At 36.4% G+C, this 23653-nt stretch overlaps 4 protein-coding genes across 5 annotated transcripts; all 4 read left to right on the forward strand.

Annotated features, from left to right (window-relative positions):
- The first annotated feature begins 1179 nt into the window (after positions 1 to 1179).
- Positions 1180 to 5264, forward strand: LOC149000872 (ras-related protein RHN1). Of its 2 annotated transcripts, none has more exons than XM_089140610.1 (8): positions 1180 to 1369; positions 1485 to 1562; positions 1694 to 1861; positions 1990 to 2038; positions 2296 to 2369; positions 3417 to 3510; positions 4188 to 4296; positions 4710 to 5264. In XM_089140610.1, exons 1-7 carry the CDS (start codon positions 1331 to 1333, stop codon positions 4286 to 4288), a joined length of 603 nt encoding a protein of 200 aa, XP_088996736.1. In that variant the 5' UTR covers positions 1180 to 1330; the 3' UTR covers positions 4289 to 4296; positions 4710 to 5264. The 2 variants fall into 2 exon arrangements, with proteins under 2 accessions (XP_088996736.1, XP_088996735.1); XM_089140609.1 differs by having other exon boundaries at positions 4692 to 5263.
- Positions 5265 to 6825: 1561 nt separating this feature from the next.
- LOC149000873 (F-box protein SKIP23-like) lies at positions 6826 to 7929 on the forward strand. Its single transcript, XM_089139226.1, has one exon. It carries the CDS (start codon positions 6826 to 6828, stop codon positions 7927 to 7929), a length of 1104 nt encoding a protein of 367 aa, XP_088995352.1.
- Positions 7930 to 15006: 7077 nt separating this feature from the next.
- Positions 15007 to 16134, forward strand: LOC149000874 (putative F-box protein At3g25750). Its single transcript, XM_089139227.1, has one exon. The coding sequence runs from the start codon at positions 15007 to 15009 to the stop codon at positions 16132 to 16134; it is 1128 nt and encodes a 375-aa protein (XP_088995353.1).
- Positions 16135 to 17177: 1043 nt separating this feature from the next.
- LOC149000875 (F-box protein SKIP23-like) lies at positions 17178 to 18444 on the forward strand. Its single transcript, XM_089140997.1, has one exon. The coding sequence runs from the start codon at positions 17186 to 17188 to the stop codon at positions 18305 to 18307; it is 1122 nt and encodes a 373-aa protein (XP_088997123.1). The 5' UTR covers positions 17178 to 17185; the 3' UTR covers positions 18308 to 18444.
- Positions 18445 to 23653: the final 5209 nt, after the last annotated feature.

The raw sequence follows: 23653 nt of genomic DNA on the forward strand, positions 1-23653 counted from the left end.
CAAGATTTGTTTTGGTTTTTTGGTCTGTGTGAATATTAACATGCACTTGATAATGGATACACAAATGGACTACACCATCATTGTCACCTCACCATGCAAGACCAAACAAATCTTTCCTTTACTTAGGCTAGATCTACCCCTAGCTAATGCCTTTTTAAGCCATGCTTTAGGGCCTCAATTTTGAGACCTTCTTGATCAAAAAGAAGGGCTAGAATTTGGTCATGGAGCTCCACAGGTAATTTCTTTTCTTCTTTTTGTCTTTTTAGAGATTAGGGAATCAAAGAATAAAGAATGTTACCTTCTCACCTGTCCTTACGCATATGCACCTTTTGGTAATTATCTTTTCAGATATGCATGAGGGACAAAAATAATCATATACTTTTTTTTCATGAGGTCCATTTCAATATGGTCACATCTTGCATAAGCCGGGCGGAATCAAAGTCTGAATCACTTCCTATCAAGAGAGAACAATATGCTCCTTTAATACTTATTAATCACACAATAGGAAGTCTCTCTTTTATTCTTTTTTGTCTTTTTAGACATCATGGAATTAAGGAATAAAGAAGCTACCTTCTCGCTTGTGCTTATGCATTTGCACTTTTCGGTAATTATCTTTATGCAAATGCACGAGGGACAAAATGATCATAGACTTTATTTCATGGGTCCCACTTCCATATGGCCACATTATGCATAAGCCAGGTGGAATCGGAGTCCGGAACACCTCCCCGTTGGAGGAGAGAACGATATGCTCTTCTAACACTTCTTAATCATCTAATAAAAGTGGGATCCACATCTAAATACTGACAAAATATATAAAAAATGAAACTCCAGTAAGTTTCATGTTAGTCATACCTTTGTTGTGTGGTTGAGAAGAATCAGGGGAGTACATTGTTCTCCCGTAATAGGTAGGAGATCCAGACTCGTGAAGCGTGTTGGTGACATTTGGACCGGATAAACAGCCCAAATTCGAACCATTTCTGGTCGGTTGATTGCTCAGTCAGCGTAACTGGTCTAATTCAAGGGAACCGAAACCGATCCGAACTGATCCCACGTGCATCGTGCAATTTTCCCTTTTTCAAAAGAGAAGGTTATTTTGGTAATTTCATTGTACTGTTTGGACTTATGCGTGAAGTAATAAGACAACTCGTCTTTATAAACCTTACACATACGCATATTTTGTTTTTAAGATTTTATATTATTTCTATAAACTTCAATCTCGCTAGAGCATTTTTTCCTTCCTTTCTCAATTGAAATCGTTCGAATTCGGTTAAATCTTTGGTGAATTTTTGAAATTTCGTTACAATTCAATCGTATTTGATCAGCAATCTTAATGGCTACGATCGGTAACAATAATCTCAATGCTAAACTGGTAAGTAAAACGCTTTTTAGGGTTTCAATCTTGATTCATCTGTTCAAAATTCTGATTTTCCCCCTTTATTCGGTCCCAAAGTAAGCAATTCAATACGTTCTTGTTGCGATCGCAGGTTCTACTAGGAGACATGGGTGCTGGGAAGTCAAGTCTCGTGCTGCGATTCGTGAAAGGCCAATTCCTTGAATTCCAGGTGATTTTATATCCTGGCGATTTCTGATCATTTTGGATGATTTTTTATGCCGTTTTGTTTCTAGGATTTTTCTAGGGGTTTTCAATTCTTGTACTGTTTTGGTTTGTTAATTAATTTCTATTTGGTGATAGGAATCGACAATTGGAGCAGCGTTCTTCTCGCAGACGCTTGCGGTGAATGATGCGACAGTGAAGTTTGAGATTTGGGACACTGCCGGGCAAGAGAGGTATCATAGCTTGGCACCCATGTATTACAGAGGAGCTGCAGCTGCCATAATTGTCTATGATATTACTACCACGGTCTGAATCTATTTCTGTTTTCTTATTTGGTTTAGGTGTTTTAACTGGGGATCATAGATGGTAGATTGGGTTCTTGAAGGGCTATTTTTGTTAATTTTGTACCTGACTTACCCCTTTTTAAACATCAGGAATCATTCGAAAAAGCCAAAAAGTGGGTACAAGAACTTCAGAAACAAGGTCTGAATTGTTGCTTTCATTTAATTTTTGACTGTAGAATTAATTTATGCAAGGTCGATGGTATCCATTTTATTTATTTATTTATTTTTTGTGTGTGTGTGGGGGGGGGGGGGGAGGGGTTACTATCTTTAATTTGATAGCAAATATCATGCAATTCCCTGCAACCCATCATGAAAACTTAAAATTCGAGCAATACTTTTGGATTTCTGGGATCATCCGTTCAAGTTGTACTCAACTGTTTTGTTTTTGCGGTCCAGGCAATCCTAACATGGTAATGGCACTTGCTGGTAATAAAGCTGACCTGGAAGACAAAAGGAAGGTGACAACTGAGGTACGTAATCCTATAGTTACTTCTCCATTATCTTGGTATGTTTATAGTTGGATTAAGGAGTCTAGAAACACCTCTCTTTTCTTTTTAGTGGCTTAATTACTATGATTTTCTACCAAGAAAAAAGAAGTATTACGATGATGTTTGGCAATAGAGAGTTGGACCTAGAAAATGTATGTTATTACCCTGGATACAAAATTGTCATCTTTTTTTGATTATTTCCATTTTCAATGCAAATATCCAAATGCAATTCAGTAATGGAAACCAACTTTTCTTTGGAGGGGTGAGATGTATAAATACTACAGGAAATTCCAAAAGCAGTTAAATGGGAATTCCTCTCAGGAAGCCAAGCTCAAGAGAGGCCAAAGTGAGGACTTGCTACTGAAACCATTGTGGGTTGGTTTTGGAAGGCATAATTGTAAATGGAAAGTAAATGCTTCCACAAAGGTGTTTTCCCCCAGTATTAGGGTTTGTGAGGTTTTCGTTCCCCTACTAGATTGGACAACAAAGGATAGGGTACCTTCAGAAATTGGGTTTGATGCATTTGTTTTTAAAGATTATCCTTTATTTAATAGTGAAATAAGACACCTCTGATATGTAAATTAATCTTTTACTTGAGTAAACCTTTAGTTCAACAACCATTGAATGTCTGACTAATTATATTTAACATTTACTTCTTGTTTTCATGAAACTGTGTGTACAAGTCTATAACTTGGAAATTATCCCTTAATTGTCTGTAAATTATTACAGGTTATTAAATTATAAGAATATTAAACACGGGAGTACTGGCTGTAATTTGAAATTCAATTAGTGTCCTGATAATCTGTTTAGTTATATTAAATCTGGAAAAGAGTACTTTTTTGCAGGTTGTATCACACATTTATTCATTATAGATGGCTAACATTTTAAAATGTAAATGATATATCATCGTAATATTCATTATGATGATGGAGTTCGACTACTGATTTAACTTTCTGTAGTATAGTCGTTAGCCATGTTAATATTTTCTTGTCACTTGTACTTATTGCTCTCTAATGCTTGCTGTTACAGGAGGCTCGCATATATGCTGAGGAAAATGGTCTTTTCTTCATGGAGACATCTGCTAAAACTGCTATCCATGTCAATGACATATTCTATGAGATAGGTATGCTTTGTGTTGTCTTTTTTAATAAATAAATGTATTATGATCTTATAATGTTTATTTTTCATATTTACTGGCCTCTGTGAATATTTTTTAAGTGTTACCGTCGGCGTAGCACTGTATTTGCAGTCCTCTGATGGCTTAGTGCAGCTAGTTTGTTTGTCATAATCAACTTTTGCTGATAATACCTTCCATTTATATACTTCTTATTGTCACAAGTATTGATTGGAGGGCCCCATCCAATTTGAATGTAAATGCACAAGTTATGTAGTTTTTTGAGCAATTCAGAGGATATTTATGTAATAACATGAGCAGTAATGGCAACTGTGGCATTGAGGGTTTGAGACAGTAGTTGTTCTGATGTGTCATGCACGTTTGTCAGTCCAGCCTTCACAGTATACATTGTTTCTGGGTATATTTCAGATTTTTATCCAACCCGGCTTTCTTGATTTATGATACTTTAGTTACTGTGTAGATGGTTCAGACCTGCCCAGGTCATTTTGATAGGTTTATTTTTCTTCTGCTTCTGATTGAATGTTGGACGGTGATAGTTCCTGTGTCTCTTTTGACTCACTTGCTTCTCTCATCCCCAGATGGGTGGTTTATCTGTAGTGTTGAAGTTTATGTTTTCAGTCTATTATGACCGTTTATGACATGGCCTCTTGTATTGATGTGTGCAGCAAAGAGATTGCCTCGAGCTCAGCCAGCCCAGAATCCAGCCGGCATGGTTCTTGTTGACAGACCAACAGAGAGATCCCGTTCTGCAGCCTGCTGCTCTTAGGTGTTTAGGTGATTGTCTTTTCTCTCTTATTTGTAATTCTCCCTCCATATACTTTTGTCTTGCTTTAATTATCATCTTGTGATTCAGCCATAAAAATTGGATCATCTTAGTCAATTCCCATCAAACCCCCCCCCCAAAAAAAAAAAATGGAGAAAGAAAGAAAGAAAAAAAGAGGGGGGAAGGAAAAAAAACTCTTAAATTGGATCATCTGTTCGATGTTCCTGGGCCATGAGAAATGTCTCCGGACTTGACATCACCATGCGCTTCCGTATGATTAATTTGATTGTTCATGTTGTGATATCTTTAGTTATGCTGAAATTTACATTGCTAATGTATACTGCTGTAGTCTTCTTGCTTACTTCTCTCCTGTCTTAGAACTGATATTATGGTTTTCATTTCTCAGAAATTTGTGATCTGACAGGTACTGAGTTACGGTAACTTGATAAACTGTTTGAGGGTTGTGATGATAGGCCAGAGATCATTCGATTGGGAGACATTCGCCGACGCTTGATTGAAATATTTGAAGGATCTCGACCCTTGTGACCTGACTGGAGTGACACCTTCTTTGTTCTTGGCATTGTAATGCATGTTATTCTGAAACACCTGTAAATGAGTGTTGGTGTGTTTGTGCACTGAACTTCCTACAAGCAGAAAAGAAGTGGGTTGGTTCAATTGCTTATTCCTTTTGCTCTTTGTTATATCAATTGTGAGATGGTGATTAAGCATTTCTTCTCGCCGTCTGAATGGAGTTTAACGTGAGTATGCACTAGGTGTACAGACTGTAATTGACAGAAACATCGATTATACATTAAGGGCTTGTTCGTATCTAATCTTTTGTAGAAAGATTAGCAATCACGATCGAAATGACAAATATATTGATTCAAAAGCCACAGCAAACCTCTTAGAACAATGAAATGTATATATGATTTGATCGGCTGGGAACTTTGGAGTGTGAGCACTTAGGCAAAGAGGCTGGATGGACATAAGGGAAATTGTTACCAGTTGATCACTCAACTGAGTGTGGATCATCTCCCTTGACGGAAGGCAATCTGCATTCCGGCTGACGTTACAACCACAAATTTGTGGGGTTCACAAGTAAAAAATAATAAAATATTAAAAAAAAAAATTAATCACTTTAATCTTGTGGGCCCTTTATAATTTGTGGTCAACAGCTGGGGGAGATGATTTGGACTCGTTGATCATTTCTCGTTGATATTGAAATTATGTGCGAGGGTCTTAACACGCCTCTTCTTAAAGGATTCCAAGAATTACTGAGTTACAAGGTTTTTAATAATGTTAGTGTTTACAAATATTTTAATTTAAAACTATTCTGAACTATATAAGAATTTGAGTATGCATAGAATTCATCTTGAGTTTGAAGTTTGAACTCCTTCCCCAATACAAATATTTTATGTGATGCAAGGTTTAAAGTATCCCACGACATCATATGATTCTAGCCGATACGTATCCATATTTGACTAAACTGATATGTCTCTCCATTGAATTACACTAAAATAAATTAGTTAGAGTGATGCAATACTCGATACAGGACGATACGTCTCTTAAAATCACCTGACGGATATGATATTCGATACTGATATTTTAAACCTTGATGTGATGAGAATCCATTAGGGTTAGGTTTTGTTAGTTGATCTTTTTACGGTACCACAAATGAGGCAAATGCAAATTACAGTTTTCTCCCCCATAAAACAGGATTTGTTCAAATCTTGAAGTGCTCCCTTGTTGGTAACTCTATATTTTTCCCCCCATCTTGTGCGACTTGGATTCTTTATTTATAAACTGAATTGCATCTGAGGAATACAATTTGGGTACAATTACAACTCTTCTGTGCTGATCTGATAAGGTTTCTTTCTTTAATCTTAGCGTTAATGACTAAAATGGTCATTTTATATCTCCCGGTTTGAACCAGCAGTTGCACGATCCGACCAGGTTCGCTACTTAGTAAAGTTCGACCAGGCGGTACATGGTAGGACCGACCATAAGTGACAAACACATCCGCCTAGCAGGATGAGGAAACCTCACGAGGGTAGAGTCCTACAGTCCAACAACTGGAGAAGAAAGTCAGTTAGGTAAAAGAACTCTTTTAATGAGTTACTTTCCTAGAACAACTCATATTAGAGTCACATTCCGAATACAACTCATATTAGAATCATATTCCAAATATAACTCCATTATCATACACTATATAAACACCTCAAGTAAAGACTATGAGGTAAGTATTCATATTGTGTGTGACCAATTATTTGAATTCTCTATTGAGTAATTGAGATCATATCATTAGTACTGACTTGCTTGTCGGAGACGTACCTCGACCACACAATCGACCACACAAAGTCGAGCTCGTATTATGTAGGTTCGTGACAGGGAAGGACGAGCGAGATTCCGTATCAACACTTAGGAACCACTCTAGCATCTTCGCACCCCATTCTGTTTGCCTAAACAAAGATTGAAAGTTAAAGTGATCGATTAGTTATATATAAATTCTTCGCATCAATCTTTCTCCAGAAAAAGGAGGAATGACAGTAGCAGAAAACTGGTCAAATCTTCCAAGGGAATTGGTAGAGAATGTTGCAAAGTTCCTCACTTCCTATGGCGATTATATTCGAGCACGAGCAGTTTGTCTTTCATGGCAATCTCCTCTACCCAAGACACCCAAACACTTACCTACTACCCAGTTCCCGCTTTTAATGCTCCCAGGTGGAACAGATACGCACAAGGACTTGTTCAGTCTTGCAGAGAACAAGTCATATCGCTTTGAATTTCCCTCTGTTCATTATAATTCCATTCGTGGATCCAGCCATGGTTGGCTAGTAATAAAAAATGGGAATTCTTCTCTTGGTCTCTTAAATCCTTTCACCAAAGCCCACATAGATCTTCCATCCTTGGGTTTGCCTGCTGCTGTATTTGACAATGAATACAAATTTGTGCTGTCATCAAGTCCTTCTTCTTCTGATTTCATGGCAATAGCTTCATGTAGATTCTTTGAAAGACTATGGTTTTATAGATGCGGATACAAGAGATGGACTGACGTGGATGTATCACCTAGTCTGCGTTCAGTCCAGGATCTTATATTCCATAAGAATCAAATTGTTGCTGTGCGAACAGATGGAGAAGTTCTCATAATGGAAATCAATATTCGTGACGATAAAAACTCAAGTAGTGAGATTAAGGTGAAGCAGATACTAATAGCACCATTTGCAATTCCTGATTATTTTAATTTGTGGCTGGTAGAGTCTGGAGATGAGCTTTTGGTTGTAGGTAGGTTTATAAACTACAGGAGAGAATGTCATAGAGCAACTCAGTTTGCTGTTTACAGGCTAGATTGGAACAAGAGCAGCACCACGGATATTGAAGCCAAGTGGTTTCAAGTGAAGAGCTTGGATAACAGGATGATTTTTCTGGGTATGAGTTCTTCTTCATATTTCTGCAGCAGTGATTTCCATAGATGCCGAGGGAACTCTTTATATTTTTTTGATGATCTCGCAAACAGTTACTCAAAAGGCATTCTTGCTCTGTTCGACTTGGAAGATAAACAGTTCAAACAGATCAAGTCATTTCCATATAATCTTCAAACACTGAAGTACTTGCCTGCAATTTGGATTACACCCAGTCTTATATAATTTCATCTCACTTGTCCCTGTTTGATATATCTGGTTATTGTTCTTGGCCTATGTGAATTTGTGCTTTATTTTATTTTTCTTCTTTCTTGTTTTTTTGGCCAAAATAGCTTGATCGATCTATGCGAGATGGTTTATTGTTAGGTCCGTCTTTGAGGCTTTAAATTCACAAATCAATTCGGATTATTTAGACTTGTTATTGCTTTATAGGGTTGCAACTCATTTTTATTTTATTTTTTTCCAAATAAACAGGGTAAGAGAAGAACAGGAGGTTTTTTTTTTCCTTTTTTTTTTAATAAGAAAAGTAGATGATTTAGCACTTTAGGTTTTGGGTTAATTTTCCCTAATTACTATGGATAGTAATGTAATTTGATATAAAGTATAAATAAGTAGATAAAACTCACGTTATTTTTGAATTTTTGAATAAATCAAATATGTCATGTAAATCATTTAACTAAAGGAGCTTAACGGCATGAGGTACTAAGTAATTACATGCAAAGTCTATCATTGGATTAGTGATTTTAAAAAGCACAAGGTATAAAGTAATAACAATTATGCCAGATCATGTTATACATAAACTTGAGTGTTTTAGATTAATATTACTTGTAATTTCTATTGTCCACGGTTAACAGACTTCCCAGGATTCTTTTAAGTAATTCAAATTTTGAAAGTGAAATTCTGGAAATGCCCTTAAGTGAAGTATCATGACAAAATTAGTCTCTCATACCTAACGCTTAAGTCATCTTCTTTTTACGTCTCGTCAAAAACTGTCCACCATCTCAGGAAACCACCACCTCTGCTCCTCTTTGTTGGTGACCACCGCCCACCATCGTCCCCTTTTATCTAAATCCTAATAACCACCACCCATCAATGGATTGGAAGAAAGAAGTTGAAAAGAACCCACTAAGAATTATGGCCGGGCCAATTAATTTTATCTTTTTGCTTGGGTAGAACTGAAGTAGAATTACATTGAAAATACTTTCCGAAAATTTTCTTCTATTAAGGAAAAAAATGGAGACAACGACTCGAAGACTAGAGGTAATGGGATTCATTATTTGGTGTTACTTCTCTGTCCTTTCAAAGAGAACAGTGGTTTCATTGAATTCTGCTTGTGATGAACAACTATTACATCTTTGACAAATTAGAGTTTGAATTTTTATCCTATTCAAACATCTTGCAATGAGAGAGTTCATTAGGGTTAGCATTTTGTTAGTTTGGCTTTTTGAATATCAAAAAGGAGCCAAATGCAAAATGTTTTTAATTTTCTGAATTAAAAGTAATTGAGTCAAACCTGAGGTATCTAAATAATATCCTCCTCTCCCATGCTCCTGTTGGTGACTATATATTTGAATCGACTTCTTAATCTTTCTAAAATTTTGGGATTTGGATTCCTGGCCTGAGGTATGAATCCTATCACCACGGGGCGGACTCAGGATAAAATATTTGGGGGGGGGCGAAGAACGGAAATCAGATAACCTTCCTATTAGGGAAGCACTAATGTTTTTTTTTCACACATATTATGTGGGTCCTTATAAGATTCATTTGAGGTCCCACTTCTAAATTATTTTATTATATTAAAGAATAGACCCACATATATTTTGTGGGACCCACACATATTAAAAAAAAGAATAAATTATTGATAATGATATTTTTTTCCGACAAAATATAGGTAAAATTAAAGCAACAATATAGAAAAATATATACACATAACTTCAACCCTAAAAAGTTAGATGCAAGCCAATATTTTCTTTGGTAGAAGATGCAAACCAAATTTTTTTTAAGATAAGAGATGCAAACCAATGGCAATTAGTTACCTACTAACTAAAGATATTTTATTCACAATTCCAAATCAAATAACAAAAATTTCAAAAGAAATAAAGAAACATAGAATATAAAATCAAATAAAAAGAATAAAAAAAATGAAAAAATGAGAAACGATAAATAAATTGAGAAAGAGAAAGAGTACCTAATTGTGGAGTAGATTTTTTTTTCCAAATTTTCTTAACCCACGTTTGTAGAAAGCAATGAGAATAAATAGAAAGAAAGAAAAGGAAGAAAATAAATAAAAAGAAAAGAGAGAGAGAGGATATAGTTGAGAATAAATAGAAATTGAAGAGTTACTTTTTAATTATGAATGACATTTTGATTTTTGAATACCTAATAAGATGTTTTTTCAAAAATTTCCTTTAATTAGGTTTATAGAAACAGAAAAAATTAAATAGAAAGAAAAGATAAGAGAAAATAGTGGGGAAAATAAATAGGGATTGAAGAATTAGTTTTTAATTAGAAATGACATATGTGCCAATTATTTTACCTTTAAAAATTATTTTCAATATTGAGGGGGGGCCAAATAGCGATATTTCACATATAGGAAAAGCAAACATTTGGATAACAAGTAATTTAAAGGGATAATTACTTACTATTGCCTCCATATTATAACTTAATTATTAAAAGAACTCTATTCTTTATAAAATTACAAAATTACCTCCTCACTTCTAACAGTGTTAAATTATCATTACGATGGACGTAGCATCCCCAAATAAGAACAAAAGATAAGTTAAACGAAAGGAAATGTAACACCCGAAAAGTTTTGTTCTTTGAACTTCCATCATCTCTTCTCGTTTGCTGAATCTAAAAAACTAACAATTACAAACAATAATACCACTTCTAGGCTTTTATGCACATTAACAGTAAGGATTTTATGCACATTAAATTTTACACTTATTCAAGAGCAACCAACTGTCAGTAACAGGTAGAGAGATTAGTAAATGGATTTGAATGGTTTATATGGATTTTTATTTGTTGCAACGGACTAACAAGATCGCACTACATGTACAAAAACTAATTGGACGGTTTTTAATTAAAAATGTGGGGTTGTGTTGTAAATACGACTTCTTTTTTTTTTTTTACACTAAAAAGATTAAATATTTTACAAATTTGCAAACAGAAACTCCTAGCTTTACACGATCCTAAACCCCTGATTTGCAAACCCTAGTTACAGAAATCTAGATCATTTGCTTCCAACTAAAGATATTCCCAAGTTGACTTGAAAATATTACCAAAAAAAAATACTTAGACTTGAAGATGGAACCATAGTTACAACTCGGGGATTCCATCTGAACAAGAACTCGCAGGATTAAACTTGTAAAAATCTTCCATGGTTGTAGTGATAATTACGAAAGATCCTTTGAAATCAATCCTCCATTTCTGCTAACTAGAGCTAGATCCAACTGAAATATTGTATAATTTTTCATGAATTCCAAGAATAAGTTCCAATTTATGGCCTTTTCAAACCAAGGTTTTATCATGGAGGTTTTTTTTTTTTTTTTCCCTTTTTAAAAAAAAAAAAAAAAAAAAAAAAAAAAAAAAAAAACCAAGACACAAAAGACACAAAACCCACTTCAACTGTTCAACATGAGAGTATCAAAATAAAAAACCAAAATCATAGATTTATAGCATGATTTTTCCGAATTAAGAATGATAAAGACGACACCCATGTTCTGAACCCTAATAGTTTTTTTTTTCCAGTGGCCTAGTAGCTATGGCTTATTATTGGTGCAAGAATTCATTTCTCCTTGCGATTTAATTAGGTGCGAAAGACGAAACCATTTTAACAATGGTAATCTCCAACTAGGGTTTGCAAATTAGGGGTTTAGGATCTGGTATAGCTGGGGTTTCTTTTTGTAGATTCGTAAAATACTAAATCCTTTAGTGTAAAAAAAGACTGTTGTATCTACAACACAACCCTGACCTCTTAGTTAGAGAATGTCCGATTCGTTTCTCTACACGTGGTGCATTCTTGACAGTTCACTGCAAGTTGCAGGCCGCTGTTGAAAAACAAAAATCCGGTTCATATGTCTTTAGATCCGACACAACCCCTACAATTGAACAAGGAGAGCAACAAGCAGCAATGGAGACAACAATATAAGCAACGTTTAAGTGTTGCAAGCAAATACTTTGAGAACTCCACTTGGGTTCATGTCAATTAAGAGAAAGGACTTATTTTCTTTTTTCCAAATAAACAGGTTAAGAGAAGAAGAGGAGGGTCTTTTTTATTTTTATTTTTAATAAGAGAAATAGATGATTTAGCACTTTAGAATTTTCCCTAATTACTATGGATAGTAATGTAATTTAATATAAAGTATAAATAAGTATATAAAACTTATGTTATTTTTGAGTTTTTGAATAAATCAAATATGCCATGTCATCACTTAACTAAAGTAGCTTAACGGCAGGAGTCACTAGTAATTACATGCAAAGTCTATCATTGAATTAGTGATTTTAAAAAGTACAAAATTATCCCCAATTTAAAAATGAAAATTTTGACTTATGCTAATGTGCTCCCAGCTTGGACTAGAATCCCATATAGGATTTATTGAACTAGAATTTAAGGATTCTTTTGGTTGTAAATTAGAATTACACCAAGTTATGTTATATATAAACTTCATTTTTTTTACCAGTGGCCCACTTAAGTGAGAGTGAAACTCTAAGCACCTCCCTTAAGGATTAAATATTACTAGTAACTTCTACCAAAATTTTTTTATTGGTGGCCTATTGCAAAATTATTGATTGTCCACAGTAAACAGACTTTCCAAGATTCTTTTAGGGCCTATTTGGTTAAGAGAATCCAGAGATTTCAAATCTCTGGATTCACAAATGGGAGATTTTTACCTGTTTGGTTGTGTGAATCCCTAGATTCATGAAATCTAGAGATTCACATTTTTACACTAAAAATGTGAATCTGTAGATTTATGGGTATGGGGTGAAATCCAGAGATTTCACCCATACTATCAAAGCGTTAAAGATTTGAACCATAATTCAATAAATATTTTTTTAGGATAAATCTATAAATTTCATTTCAAAAATTCAAACTAACCAAACAGTTAATTTTACGAACCATGACTCTAGAGATTTGAAGTCTGTAGATTTGAAATCTCTAAATTTTTGAAATCTACAGACTCAAGTAACCAAACAGGCCCTTAGGGCATGTTTGGTTACATGAATCTAGAGATTTCAAATATTTGGATTCATGAATCTGAGAATTATACATGTTTGGTTGCAAAAATCTCTAGATTCATGAAATCTAGAGATTCACATTTTTACACTACAAACGTGAATATGTATATTTATGGGTAAGGAGTGAAATCCAGAGATTTCAAAAAAGCTATACATTTGCACATTCACAAAAATCATGTCGATCAAATAGTTTTTTAGGATGAATCCACAGATTTCATTCCACAACCAAACATTTAATTTTATAAATTATGATTCCATAGATTTGAAATCTCCAAACTCATGTAACCAAACAGACCCTTAAGTAAATCAAAATTTCAAAGTGAAATGATGGAAATGCCCTTAAGTGAATTATTATGACAAAATTATCCTCTCATATCCAACACTTTAAGTCATCTTCTTTTTACGTCTGGCCGAAAACTGTCCACCATTGCAGGAAACCACCACCCCTATTCCTCTTGTTGGTGACCACCGCCCCCACCTTCCCCCCACCCCCTACCGGAAATCTGCCCAATACCATCGTCCCCTTTTGCCTAAATCCTAATAACCACCACCCATCATTGGATTGGAAGAAAAAAGCTGAAAAGAACCCACTAAGAATTATGGCCTGACCTATTAATTTTATCTTTTTGCATTGGTAGAACTGAATTAGACTTAAATTGAAGATACTTTCCGGAAATTTTCTGTTATTAAAGAGAAAAAAATGGAGATGACGACTAGAAGACTAGAGGTAATGGGTGTTGATGCAATATTCGGTCCTCTTGGTTGAATGCTCGAATCTGCAAAAACGTGCTCGACCGGTGTGGTCGAGCTTTGTCACCGACGAACAAGTTAGTTCAAATTAACAAAGGAAGCCAGCTCAATCTCTCAATGTATTCAATAACTTAAGAGTGCATACCTAATAATGATGAATATGTGAGTATTTATAGATCTTAGGAGATGTTACCTTAACTATGCAGTAATGGAGTTCGAATAAAACTCTATCATTGTTGCTAGCTTTCTGGGGAGAGGAGTCTTGTCCACCAAGACAATATTACTCGGATTGCAGTTGTGGAGTCCGATCTAGATTCTAAGAGTAACCCGACTTGATCGGAATCATTATCTTTAAGGAGGTTGGATATGATTCAAATTGTATACCTTGCTTAGTACCTTCATTTTATTCGTGGTCCGACCAAGGTTTGATTGGTCTGGTTCTTCTTTGGTCGACCCATACAAGTCTATTATAAAATATCCATAACAATGGGATTCATTATTTGGTATTATTTCTCTGTCCTTTCAAAGAGAACAGTGGTTTCATTGAATTCAGGTTGTGATGAACAACTATTACATGTGACAAATTAGAGTTTGAATTTTTATCCTATTCAAACATCATGCAATGAGAGAGCTCATTTTTTCCCCCCCCCCCCCCCCCCCCCCCCCCCCCCCCCCCCCCCCCCCCCCCCCCCCCCCCCCCCCCCCCCCCCCCCCCCCCCCCCCCCCCCCCCCCCCCCCCCCCCCCCCCCCCCCCCCCCCCCCCCCCCCCCCCCCCCCCCCCCCCCCCCCCCCCCCCCCCCCCCCCCCCCCCCCCCTTAGGGTTAGCATTTTGTTTGTTTGGCCTTTTTGGATATCAAAAAGGAGCCAAATGCAAAATGTTTTTAATTTTCTGAATTAAAAGTAATTGAGTCAAACCTGAGGTATCTAAATAATATCCTCCTCTCCCATGCTCCTTTTGGTGACTATATATTTGAATCGACTTCTTAATCTTTCTACAATTTTGGGATTTAGATTCTCGGCCTGAGGTATGAATCCGATCACCACCCAATAAGCATACTTATATACGTTTTGAAAGAGTTTTTGAGTGCATGGAACCATGGAAGTCTATGTGCCGTTTGGGTTCTATATTTATAATCTTAATTAATAATTTGAGTACAACTCTTCTGTTTTGATCTGATCAGATAAGGTTTTTCTCTTATCTTTGGAACCATACTCTTGGCGTAAATTAAAAATCAAAAGTTGAAGTGATTGATTAGTTTCATATAAATTCTTCGCATCACAAACAAAATCAATTTTCTCTCCAGCAAAAGAGGAATGGCAGTAGCAGAAAACTGGTCAAATCTTCCAGAGGAATTGGTAGAGAAGATTGCAGAGTTCGTCACTTCCTATGGTGATTATATTCGTGCACGAGCAGTTTGTCTTTCATGGCAATCTGCTCTTCCCAAGACACCCAAACACTTACCTACCCAGTTCCCGCTTTTACTGCTCCCAGGTGGAACAAATACACACAAGGACTTGTTCAGTCTTGCTGAGAACAAGTCATATCGCCTTGAATTTCCTTCTGAGGTTCATTATAAGTCCATTTGTGGATCCTACCATGGTTGGCTAGTAATAAAAAATGGGAATTCTTCTCTTGGTCTCTTCAATCCCTTCTCCAAAACCCACATAGATCTTCCATCCTTGGGTTTGCCTCCTACTGTGTTTGACAATGAATACAGATTTGTGCTGTCATCGAGTCCTTCTTCTTCTGATTTCATGGCAATAGCCTCATGTAAATTCTTGAGAGGATTATGGTTTTATAGATGTGGAGACGAGAGATGGACTGACATGGTTTTATCACCTGCCGGGATCCTTCGTTCATTTGAGGATCTTATATTCCATAAGAATCAAATTGTTGCTGCTAGAAGAGGTGAAATTTACATAATGGAAATCAATATTCTTGATGATAAAAATTCAAGTGCTGAGATTAAGGTGAAACAGACAATAATAGCACCATATATAATCCCTCCTGTTGAATTTATTACATTCATGACACCTCCTACTGATTTGTATCTGGTAGAGTCTGAAGACGAGGTTTTGATTATTCGTCAGTTTAACTACTACATGGATAACTATGATAGAATAGCAGTTTTGTTTGATGTTTGCAAGCTAGATTGGAACAAGAGCAGCACAGGGGTTATTGAAGCCAAGTGGTCTGATGAAGTGAAGAGCTTAGATAACAAGATGTTTTTTCTGGGTATGGGTCCTTGTTCATATTTCTCCAGCAGTGGTTTGAATGGATGTAGAGGGAACTCTTTATATTTCCGAAATAGAACTGGAGGCAATGTTGCTATGTTCGACTTGAAAGATAGAAGAACTAAGCCACTTCCATGCTATCCTGAAGGACCTCTTGTGTTTCTACCATCACCTACTGCAATTTGGCTTACACCCAGTCCGGTTTAATCTTATCACATTTGCTCTGCTGATATAAATGGATTTTGTTCCTTCTAGTAAAACTTGTTTCTTATCCATGGTATATCACAGTATATTACATGCTTTTGCACCAAATATTGTTAATTCTATGTGATTTCAGAGATCATCTGATTAGGGTTTTTAAATCCACATCTGGTAGTGATGTGAGAATGCGTATATTGGTTTTGTCAAAACTCAAATAAAATTGAAATTGTTCTCCATGTTTTGGAATATAGAGAGGAGTTTCATTTATAATTGTATAATATTATAGGGTTTTGGTGTTACATGCAATCTCTTTCTCAGCCTGTGAAAGTCTTGGTGTTCTTCTAGCAGCTATAAACTAGGAGTTCGAAACAATTCGAACTCATAAAAGCTCACATAAATCTACTCAGCATTATGACTTATGGATGGCATTTTTACATCTTTAAAGTGAGACAGAAATCCTTGGTTTATTTGATCGAGTACTGATTCATATTCACCTTCAAATTCTTTACTGAAATAGTTACCATTTTGATGAATTTAATGAAAACAAAACAGAAAAATTCCAACCTTAATATGGTCTCCGTTGATTTCAGCCCAAGACCATCAAGGCAACCAAGTAATAACTAGAGGTTCAGCTCACTCTACATCCATGGAAGTCACTGGGGGCAGAAACCACTCTGCATTTATAATCCCTGGGCTGTTCTTGCTCCAATGTAGCTTATTAGCAGCAAACCCAGTTGCTATATAGTGGTTCATCGGATCTCCACAACCTCTCCAACTAAAAAACATCAAAAATTCATCTTCAGATTCTTCCATATATAAGTTGTGATCAAGAGGGATTGAATATGGTGGTCTTAATATTCATATATATGCAGATTATTGTAGATTGTGTTGACTTCTGAACCTTCCTCCATCCTATGGGGACCAACCGGCCTATATTAAATATATGGTGATTGGCTCCCACGTTCTCCTTTAGGAGTTCTTTCATTGAAGTTCTTCATCTGTGGTCTCAGACTGTACCAATCTCGCTCTCTCCCTCTCTCCCTCTCCTGCAAGAGTAATGGCAAAAGCCCAAAATTGGTCAAAGCTTCCACAGGATTTACTAGCCAAGATTGCAAGGTGCCTCACTTTCTATAGCGATTACATTCGAGTTCGAGCAGTTTGCCTTTCATGGCAATCTGCTCTACCAAAGACACCCAATCATTTACCTCCCCAGTTCCCATTTTTATTACTTCTATCTGAAACAGATGCACGCCTTGACCTATTCAGCCTCGCAGAGAACAAGTCATATTGCCTTGAAATTCCCTATGAGATCAAAAGCAAGTTCATACGTGGATCATGCCATGGTTGGCTAGTTACAGCAGATGGGAATTCTTCTCTTGCCCTCTACAATCCTTTCACCAAATCCCACATAGATCTTCCATCCTTATCTGAATTTGGTCCTGCACCACTGTTGACTCTACATAAGGTTGTGTTGTCATCAAGTCCCTGTTCTTCTGATTTCATGGCAACAGCCATCTTTACATATTGTTCAAGTTTATTATTTTACAGATGTGGAGACAAGAGATGGACTATAGTGAATGAACCACCCGCAGAAGCCAAATATTTGTTCAGAGATGCTTTATTTTATAAGAATCAAATTGTTGCTCTTAGAACAGATGGAGAAGTTGTCATAATGGATATCATTGGTAGTCGTGAAACCTCTACTCCTGAAGTTATAATTAAGCAGATATTAAGACCACCAGATTCAATCTTTGTTGATCATAAGTTGTATCTAGTTGAGTCTGAAGATGAGTTTTTGGTTGTTTGTCAGTGGCGGGGCGATGACAACTGCAGTGAAAATCATATAACGACTGGGTTTTCTACTAATAAGCTAGATTGGAGCAGGAACAGCACAGGGGTCATCAATGCTGAATGGTCAGAAGTGAAGAGCTTAGGCGACAAGATGTATTTTCTGGGTATGGGTCCTTCTTCATATTTCTCCAGCAGCGATTTCCTTGAATGTAGAGGGAACTGTTTGTATTTTACGGATGATCTCGCAAATAATCACTCAGAATGTGGTGGAGGCAATGTTGCTCTGTTCGACTTGGGAGATAAACAGATCAAGCCATTTCCATACAATCCTCAAGGCCTGAATTGCTTGTTTGTGCCTGCAATTTGGATTATTCCCAGTCCAATATAATCTCATCTCAGTTGCCCTCTTGATATTTCTAGTTGTTGTTCTTGGTAGTCAACGTGTTATCAGGTAGCACTCAGAGGCTCTCTGTTTGGGTACTGATTGAATCTTCTGTTTATGTTTAAGAGTTTTCTCCCTTCCCTTTTTTTTAATTCAAAATATTGTTTTTGGTATTTTGTTTTTGGGTAATTTTCATCTGGACCCCTGAGGTTTGGTTTATGTCATTTTTAGTCAGAAAAAACTGAATCTTTGCATCTACCTCCCCTGTACTATAGAAAAAATCAATTTAAAGACAAATTATCATTTTTATGACAAATTTGCCCTTATTCTATTTTTTTAATTAAATTTTTTTTTTTTTTTTTTACATTTGAAGGGGTTAAAATTTATTAATTTACAAAATCAGACCCTCCTTCATTACCTTACCCGATTCCCAAATCCCTGATTCTACAAATTCTAAATCCTCATTATCCAAATCGAAATGAAAATTAATGGGTGAAACATGATCTCCAACTTATTTCTCAAAATTAATGGGTGAAATTTTGGATAACTAGTGAGTTTAAGGGATGAAGATCTCACCAGCAGAGCCATGACCAACATCAGCCTGTTCGACTTCTTTCAAAAGAACAGAAAAAGATCCATGAATCCTACAGCGTGGTTGCATATTACTGTTACTTGTACTGAAACAAAATCAACAAACCTCTTCGAATTTGACATCTTCCATCTCAAGTGCCTGTAAATCCAACAAGAGGAAGAGGAAAAGGCAGAGAACAAAGATTAGATTAGTCACACAAAAAGAAGTAGAAAACGAACGCGGGGTTTGGGCCTTTGGGGAGGTGTTGAAACAAACCATGGAGAAGAACAATTGAAAAAGAGTTGTCTTAGAAACAGGGGATTTTGAAGAATAAAGAAGAGAAGGATGAGCAGGGAGTTGATAGTCTTAAAGGGAGAAAAAGAATAGATGATAAGGAAATAAAATATATGAAAGCAGGAAATTCGTTTAGACTTGATCTAATATAAGCTGAATTTTCTCTTGATACAAACTTTTTTTAGTGGATTTGAACTACGGAGCTTTTCTGAAATTCTTTGGATTGCAGACTTGCTTACGGTCTTGGCATCGACTGTAGAGCTCCGTGATCCACTGCAGGGTTTTAGTGTTTCGGAATAATAAGGTTTTACAAGATGGAGAAGATAGGAATAGAGGTGCTGAGTCTAGGGTTCTTGGGGAGAATGAAGAGTGGTGGTGACATTGAGGAAGCAACATTATAGAAAAAACGCTAAAATAAAAAACAAGTTTTCGTAGAACTGCTCAGTAACTCTCCAGTTACTCCACATTGTCTTACTTCCAAATCCTAGTTGATTACGTTTTTCACCCGTTAATTTTCATTTTCTAATCTTCAACTAGGATTTGGATAATGAGGATTTAGAATTAGTAGAATTAGGAATTTGGGAATCGGTTAATGAAGGAGGGTCTGGTTTTGTAAATTAATAAATTTTAAACCCTTCAAATGTAAGAAAAGAAAGAAAAAGAAAAAAGAATAAGGGTAAATTTGTCATAAAAGTGATAATTTGTCCTTAAATTGACTTTTTCCATAGTACAGGGGAGGCGGATGCAAAGTCTCAGTTTTTTTGAACTAAAAATGATGTAGACCAAACCTCAGGGGTCCAGATGACTAAATTGACTTTAAATTTCTCTTTTTGGATTGAGTAAAGCTTTGGCTTATGTGAAGTTTTTGTCTTATAAAGTTAAAATTAAGGATTAGGCTTGGCTGAGTGAGCCTGACAAGGCTAGACTGAGATTTTTATTTGTTGTAGTGGAGCAGATTTTTTTTAATTTTTTTTTACATTCAAAGGTTTGCTATTTTCAAAATTTACAAACAAAACCCCTATTTCCTTTTTCCTGCATCGATGACTCTACCATGGCAAAGTTGCGATCAAGAAGTTGAGGCAAATTTCCCTACTTCATCCAAGGCACTCAAATTCTCAGTTGAGCTCAATCTGCCTACAACAAATCCACTTGCATAACCCTCGCCAAGGAAGCCATCCATAAGGCTGATAAAGCTTCTATGCCCATCTCAACTCCCCATCTCAAGCTCTCTAAATTGGAAATAAAGACTGATACAACTAAGATTCATTTGTTTCTTTCATAAACTTTTCAATCTTTGATCTATCGAGTCCTCCTAAATAGGGTTTTTCCTTTTGATTGGGTAGTGGATGAACTAGGTTAGATCCCAATAGCCTTCTCGTATGCCTCCTTGGCTTCTCCCATTGTGCGGCTCAAAAGTAATATTCCATTGGAAAAAAACGGCTCTTCCTCCTATGTTTTTCTTCATGGGAGCTTGCTGGAGCAATCGGATTGCTGAGAATCCAAATCTAAGTGGCGAAGTCAAGTAGATTGTGTCAGGAGCACATTAGGGACTTAACTGTGTAAATTTCAAAAATTTATCTTTATTAAACCTTTAAGATGTTAAGATAAATTATATAATTCCCACAGTTTTTCTTACAATCATCGAATTTGTTTTGAAGACGTGCCCAAATCCCGGCCGTCGGCAGCAGGCAACAGCTGCTGCAGCCGCAAATAAAAATTCGCTAGACTGAGTTAGCTTGACATGAGAAGATACCCCATGGTGACCTTAGGCTCTGTTTATGTTTTAGGGTATTATTATTTGATATTGATCTCCTTGATTCTATGATTGGGCATTAACCATATTTTGCATGGCTAGGTCTAAAATTTTGGAACCCAGATCATGTTTTATACAGTGACCTTAACATCAATCCAAGAGCCACAGGCATGAGAGAGTATGATAACAAAACACAAAGACAACTCAGTTCAGTTTATTCTCAAGCACATAAAAACACTACAAAGGAAGACTCAGCAATCTATTGTGCAGAAGATGCTGGTGATATCATTCAGCACAAGCTTTGGTGCAGAAACATTTACGTCTAACTCCCTTGCATACACCACCATGAAAGCCTTCTGTTTTGCAAACATGAGCACAGTTCTTCTCATGGATGCATGTCCCTTTGTAGTGATGACTCTGTGACTCGCAAAGCCTTGCTTCTGCCACCTTCGTCCCCATCTCTATTATCATCAAGTAAAACAAACCATCATTAGTTATAACACTGAAATCAACAAAACATTAGAGAATGCTACTTCTAGTGATATAACTATCAGTTTTTCTGATGAACTTAAAGAGGATAAGAGACTAAGTAAGAACCAGTAGCCATGAAAAGCAAAGTGAGCACGAGAATAGCTGAAAGAAGCCTCATGTTACGCTCCATTGATAGCTTCTGATAGACAATAGAGGAAGACAGCAATCTCAGTGCTTAAATAGCCGTTTTTTCTCAAAATTTTGTCAGAGTAAAACATGCTTTCACGTGTTTTCTCATTGAAATCTGGGTAATGTGTGTAAAGGTACATCCAGCCTGCGCCAGTTCGGATTTCCTTAGGTAGAATATATGTATTTTTTTCCTTGTAAACTAGGTTGTAAAGTAGAATCAGGTTGTAAAGTAGAATTACACCAGTTCGTGTTGTCTGAGTATGATTCATGCTTCACTTTGTGTTGCTGATGGACACGAGGGTTCCACTCTGCGGACCTCGATGCCTCTTTACAGTTGGGTTTGGGTCCATGAATTTTTATGGCTTAGGGTTTCTGAGGGCATATGTTGTAGTTGTTATTTTTTAGAAGAATATAATGAAAAACTCAATGCAGGACGTAGCCTCACATTGAGGTGAACCAAGGTAAAAATCCATGTCTTCTTCTTTATTTTCTATTCGATTGTGTATGATTGATCGCTCTAATCCTATCACATGTCATATATAAATTATGAATTTCAATGATTTCCCAGATAAGATCATTCCTGGATGAGTTTCAATTACATTTTACACTCCTCGTGTTTGGAAACAGATTAGACTGGAACTTTTATGTTTTGAATTATTAACAACTATACTCTTAGTGTTAGAATAATATGCTTAGGTGATGAGTTGGTATGTCTTGTATTTTCGAACTTCTCAATATCTAAAAAAAAAAATCGAAAGTCTTTTATCTTTTATGAAAATTTTTTTAAGGAGTGTCCTAAAAGGTTTCCCAAAGAAAAATTAATTCACCCTCAAACAGTGCCTAACTTATACTAATATTAATCAATTAAAATACTAAATAGTAAAGTTTTTTTTTTTTTTCCGCTAAAAGGGTCATTTGTATTAAAAAGCGAAAAGAAAAATAACAAACATACTATCAAAGTATATCCCTCAAACCCACAACATCAGTTGCCCTCAAATACACCCAACCTCACTGGATCCAACTCACATAATCATAAATAATGAATCAAAATTTGAAACGAAAGCGATCAACAGCCTCTAAATCAAGTTCTCTCCTTATCAATACTATCCAGGGTATATTAACACCAGCTTGCTCTAACCTTCTTATTTTTCCTTGGACGACCAGACTTACGACGAAGAGAGCCACCCTCCACTTGATCAGGAAGAGAGCTTGAAGAAAGAATTACTTCCAAAAGCTGCTCCTCATCCATACTGGAGTGAACGACCAAAGAAGAGCCTTCCAAACCATCCAAATTTTGTTGGGCCCCCACAATCCCACTTGATGCTCAACCGAATTTGATGGACCAACAGATCATTAATTCCATCCGAATTTTGTTGGGTCCCACATGATGCTCAACCAACTGATCAAGATCTCCATTCAAATTTTGCTGGGCCCCACTTGTTCCAGTAGAACAGTCAACGCTACTTGAAGGAGTTGTACCCAAATTTGAATACGAATTCGTATCCAAATTCGAATTCAATTCCAAAAATTGTTTGGGCAATTGATCATTATCTTCAACTGAATTTTGTTGGACCCCACATGGTCCCACTTGATGCTCAACCAACTGATCATTAACTCTATTCAAATTTTGCTGGGCCCCACTTGTTCCAACAAAGCAGTCCACTCTACTTGAAAGACTTGTAACCAACTTCGAATTCAATTCCTTGTTCAAAATCTTTTGAATTTGAAAATGATCCGTTCCAAGAGAGAGAGAAAGATCAGGGGAGGAACTCGACTCAACTACCACCTCAAAAGGAACCACTCTCTTTGAATTCAAATTAGAAATTGAATCAACCGAATCTTCATTGGATGAATCTGCTGAATCCTCCAAACCTGCCTCCTCTAAAGCCACACGGATGGGTTGTTGAAGTGAACTGGGACTGTGCATTCGCACACCTACAATAGGAATTTCTATTGGAACGCTTGAAGGCTGCACCTGCAACTCATCCACCTTAGAAGAGAACTTACAATGAAGACCCAAATGGCCTTCCCGATTACACAAAGAACACCGCTGAATACCATCCTCAAAAATCAC

The sequence above is a fragment of the Hakea prostrata genome, chromosome 11 (assembly GCF_041222555.1).
Source record: "Hakea prostrata isolate BN-2017 chromosome 11, UWA_Hpros_2, whole genome shotgun sequence".
Classification (NCBI taxonomy): domain Eukaryota; kingdom Viridiplantae; phylum Streptophyta; class Magnoliopsida; order Proteales; family Proteaceae; genus Hakea; species Hakea prostrata.

What these genes read in the sequence shown, in the direction of transcription:
- LOC149000874 (XM_089139227.1), top strand. Translation starts at nt 15,007, where the DNA reads ATGGCAGTAGCAGAAAACTGGTCAAATCTTCCAGAGGAATTGGTAGAG.
- LOC149000875 (XM_089140997.1), top strand. Translation starts at nt 17,186, where the DNA reads ATGGCAAAAGCCCAAAATTGGTCAAAGCTTCCACAGGATTTACTAGCC.
- LOC149000873 (XM_089139226.1), top strand. Translation starts at nt 6,826, where the DNA reads ATGACAGTAGCAGAAAACTGGTCAAATCTTCCAAGGGAATTGGTAGAG.
- LOC149000872 (XM_089140610.1), top strand. Translation starts at nt 1,331, where the DNA reads ATGGCTACGATCGGTAACAATAATCTCAATGCTAAACTG. An exon ending in ACAAGAACTTCAGAAACAAG is followed by an intron (nt 2,039 to 2,295) that starts GTCTGAATTGTT and finishes TTTGCGGTCCAG; the next exon opens with GCAATCCTAACATGGTAATG. An exon ending in AAAGGAAGGTGACAACTGAG is followed by an intron (nt 2,370 to 3,416) that starts GTACGTAATCCT and finishes TTGCTGTTACAG; the next exon opens with GAGGCTCGCATATATGCTGA.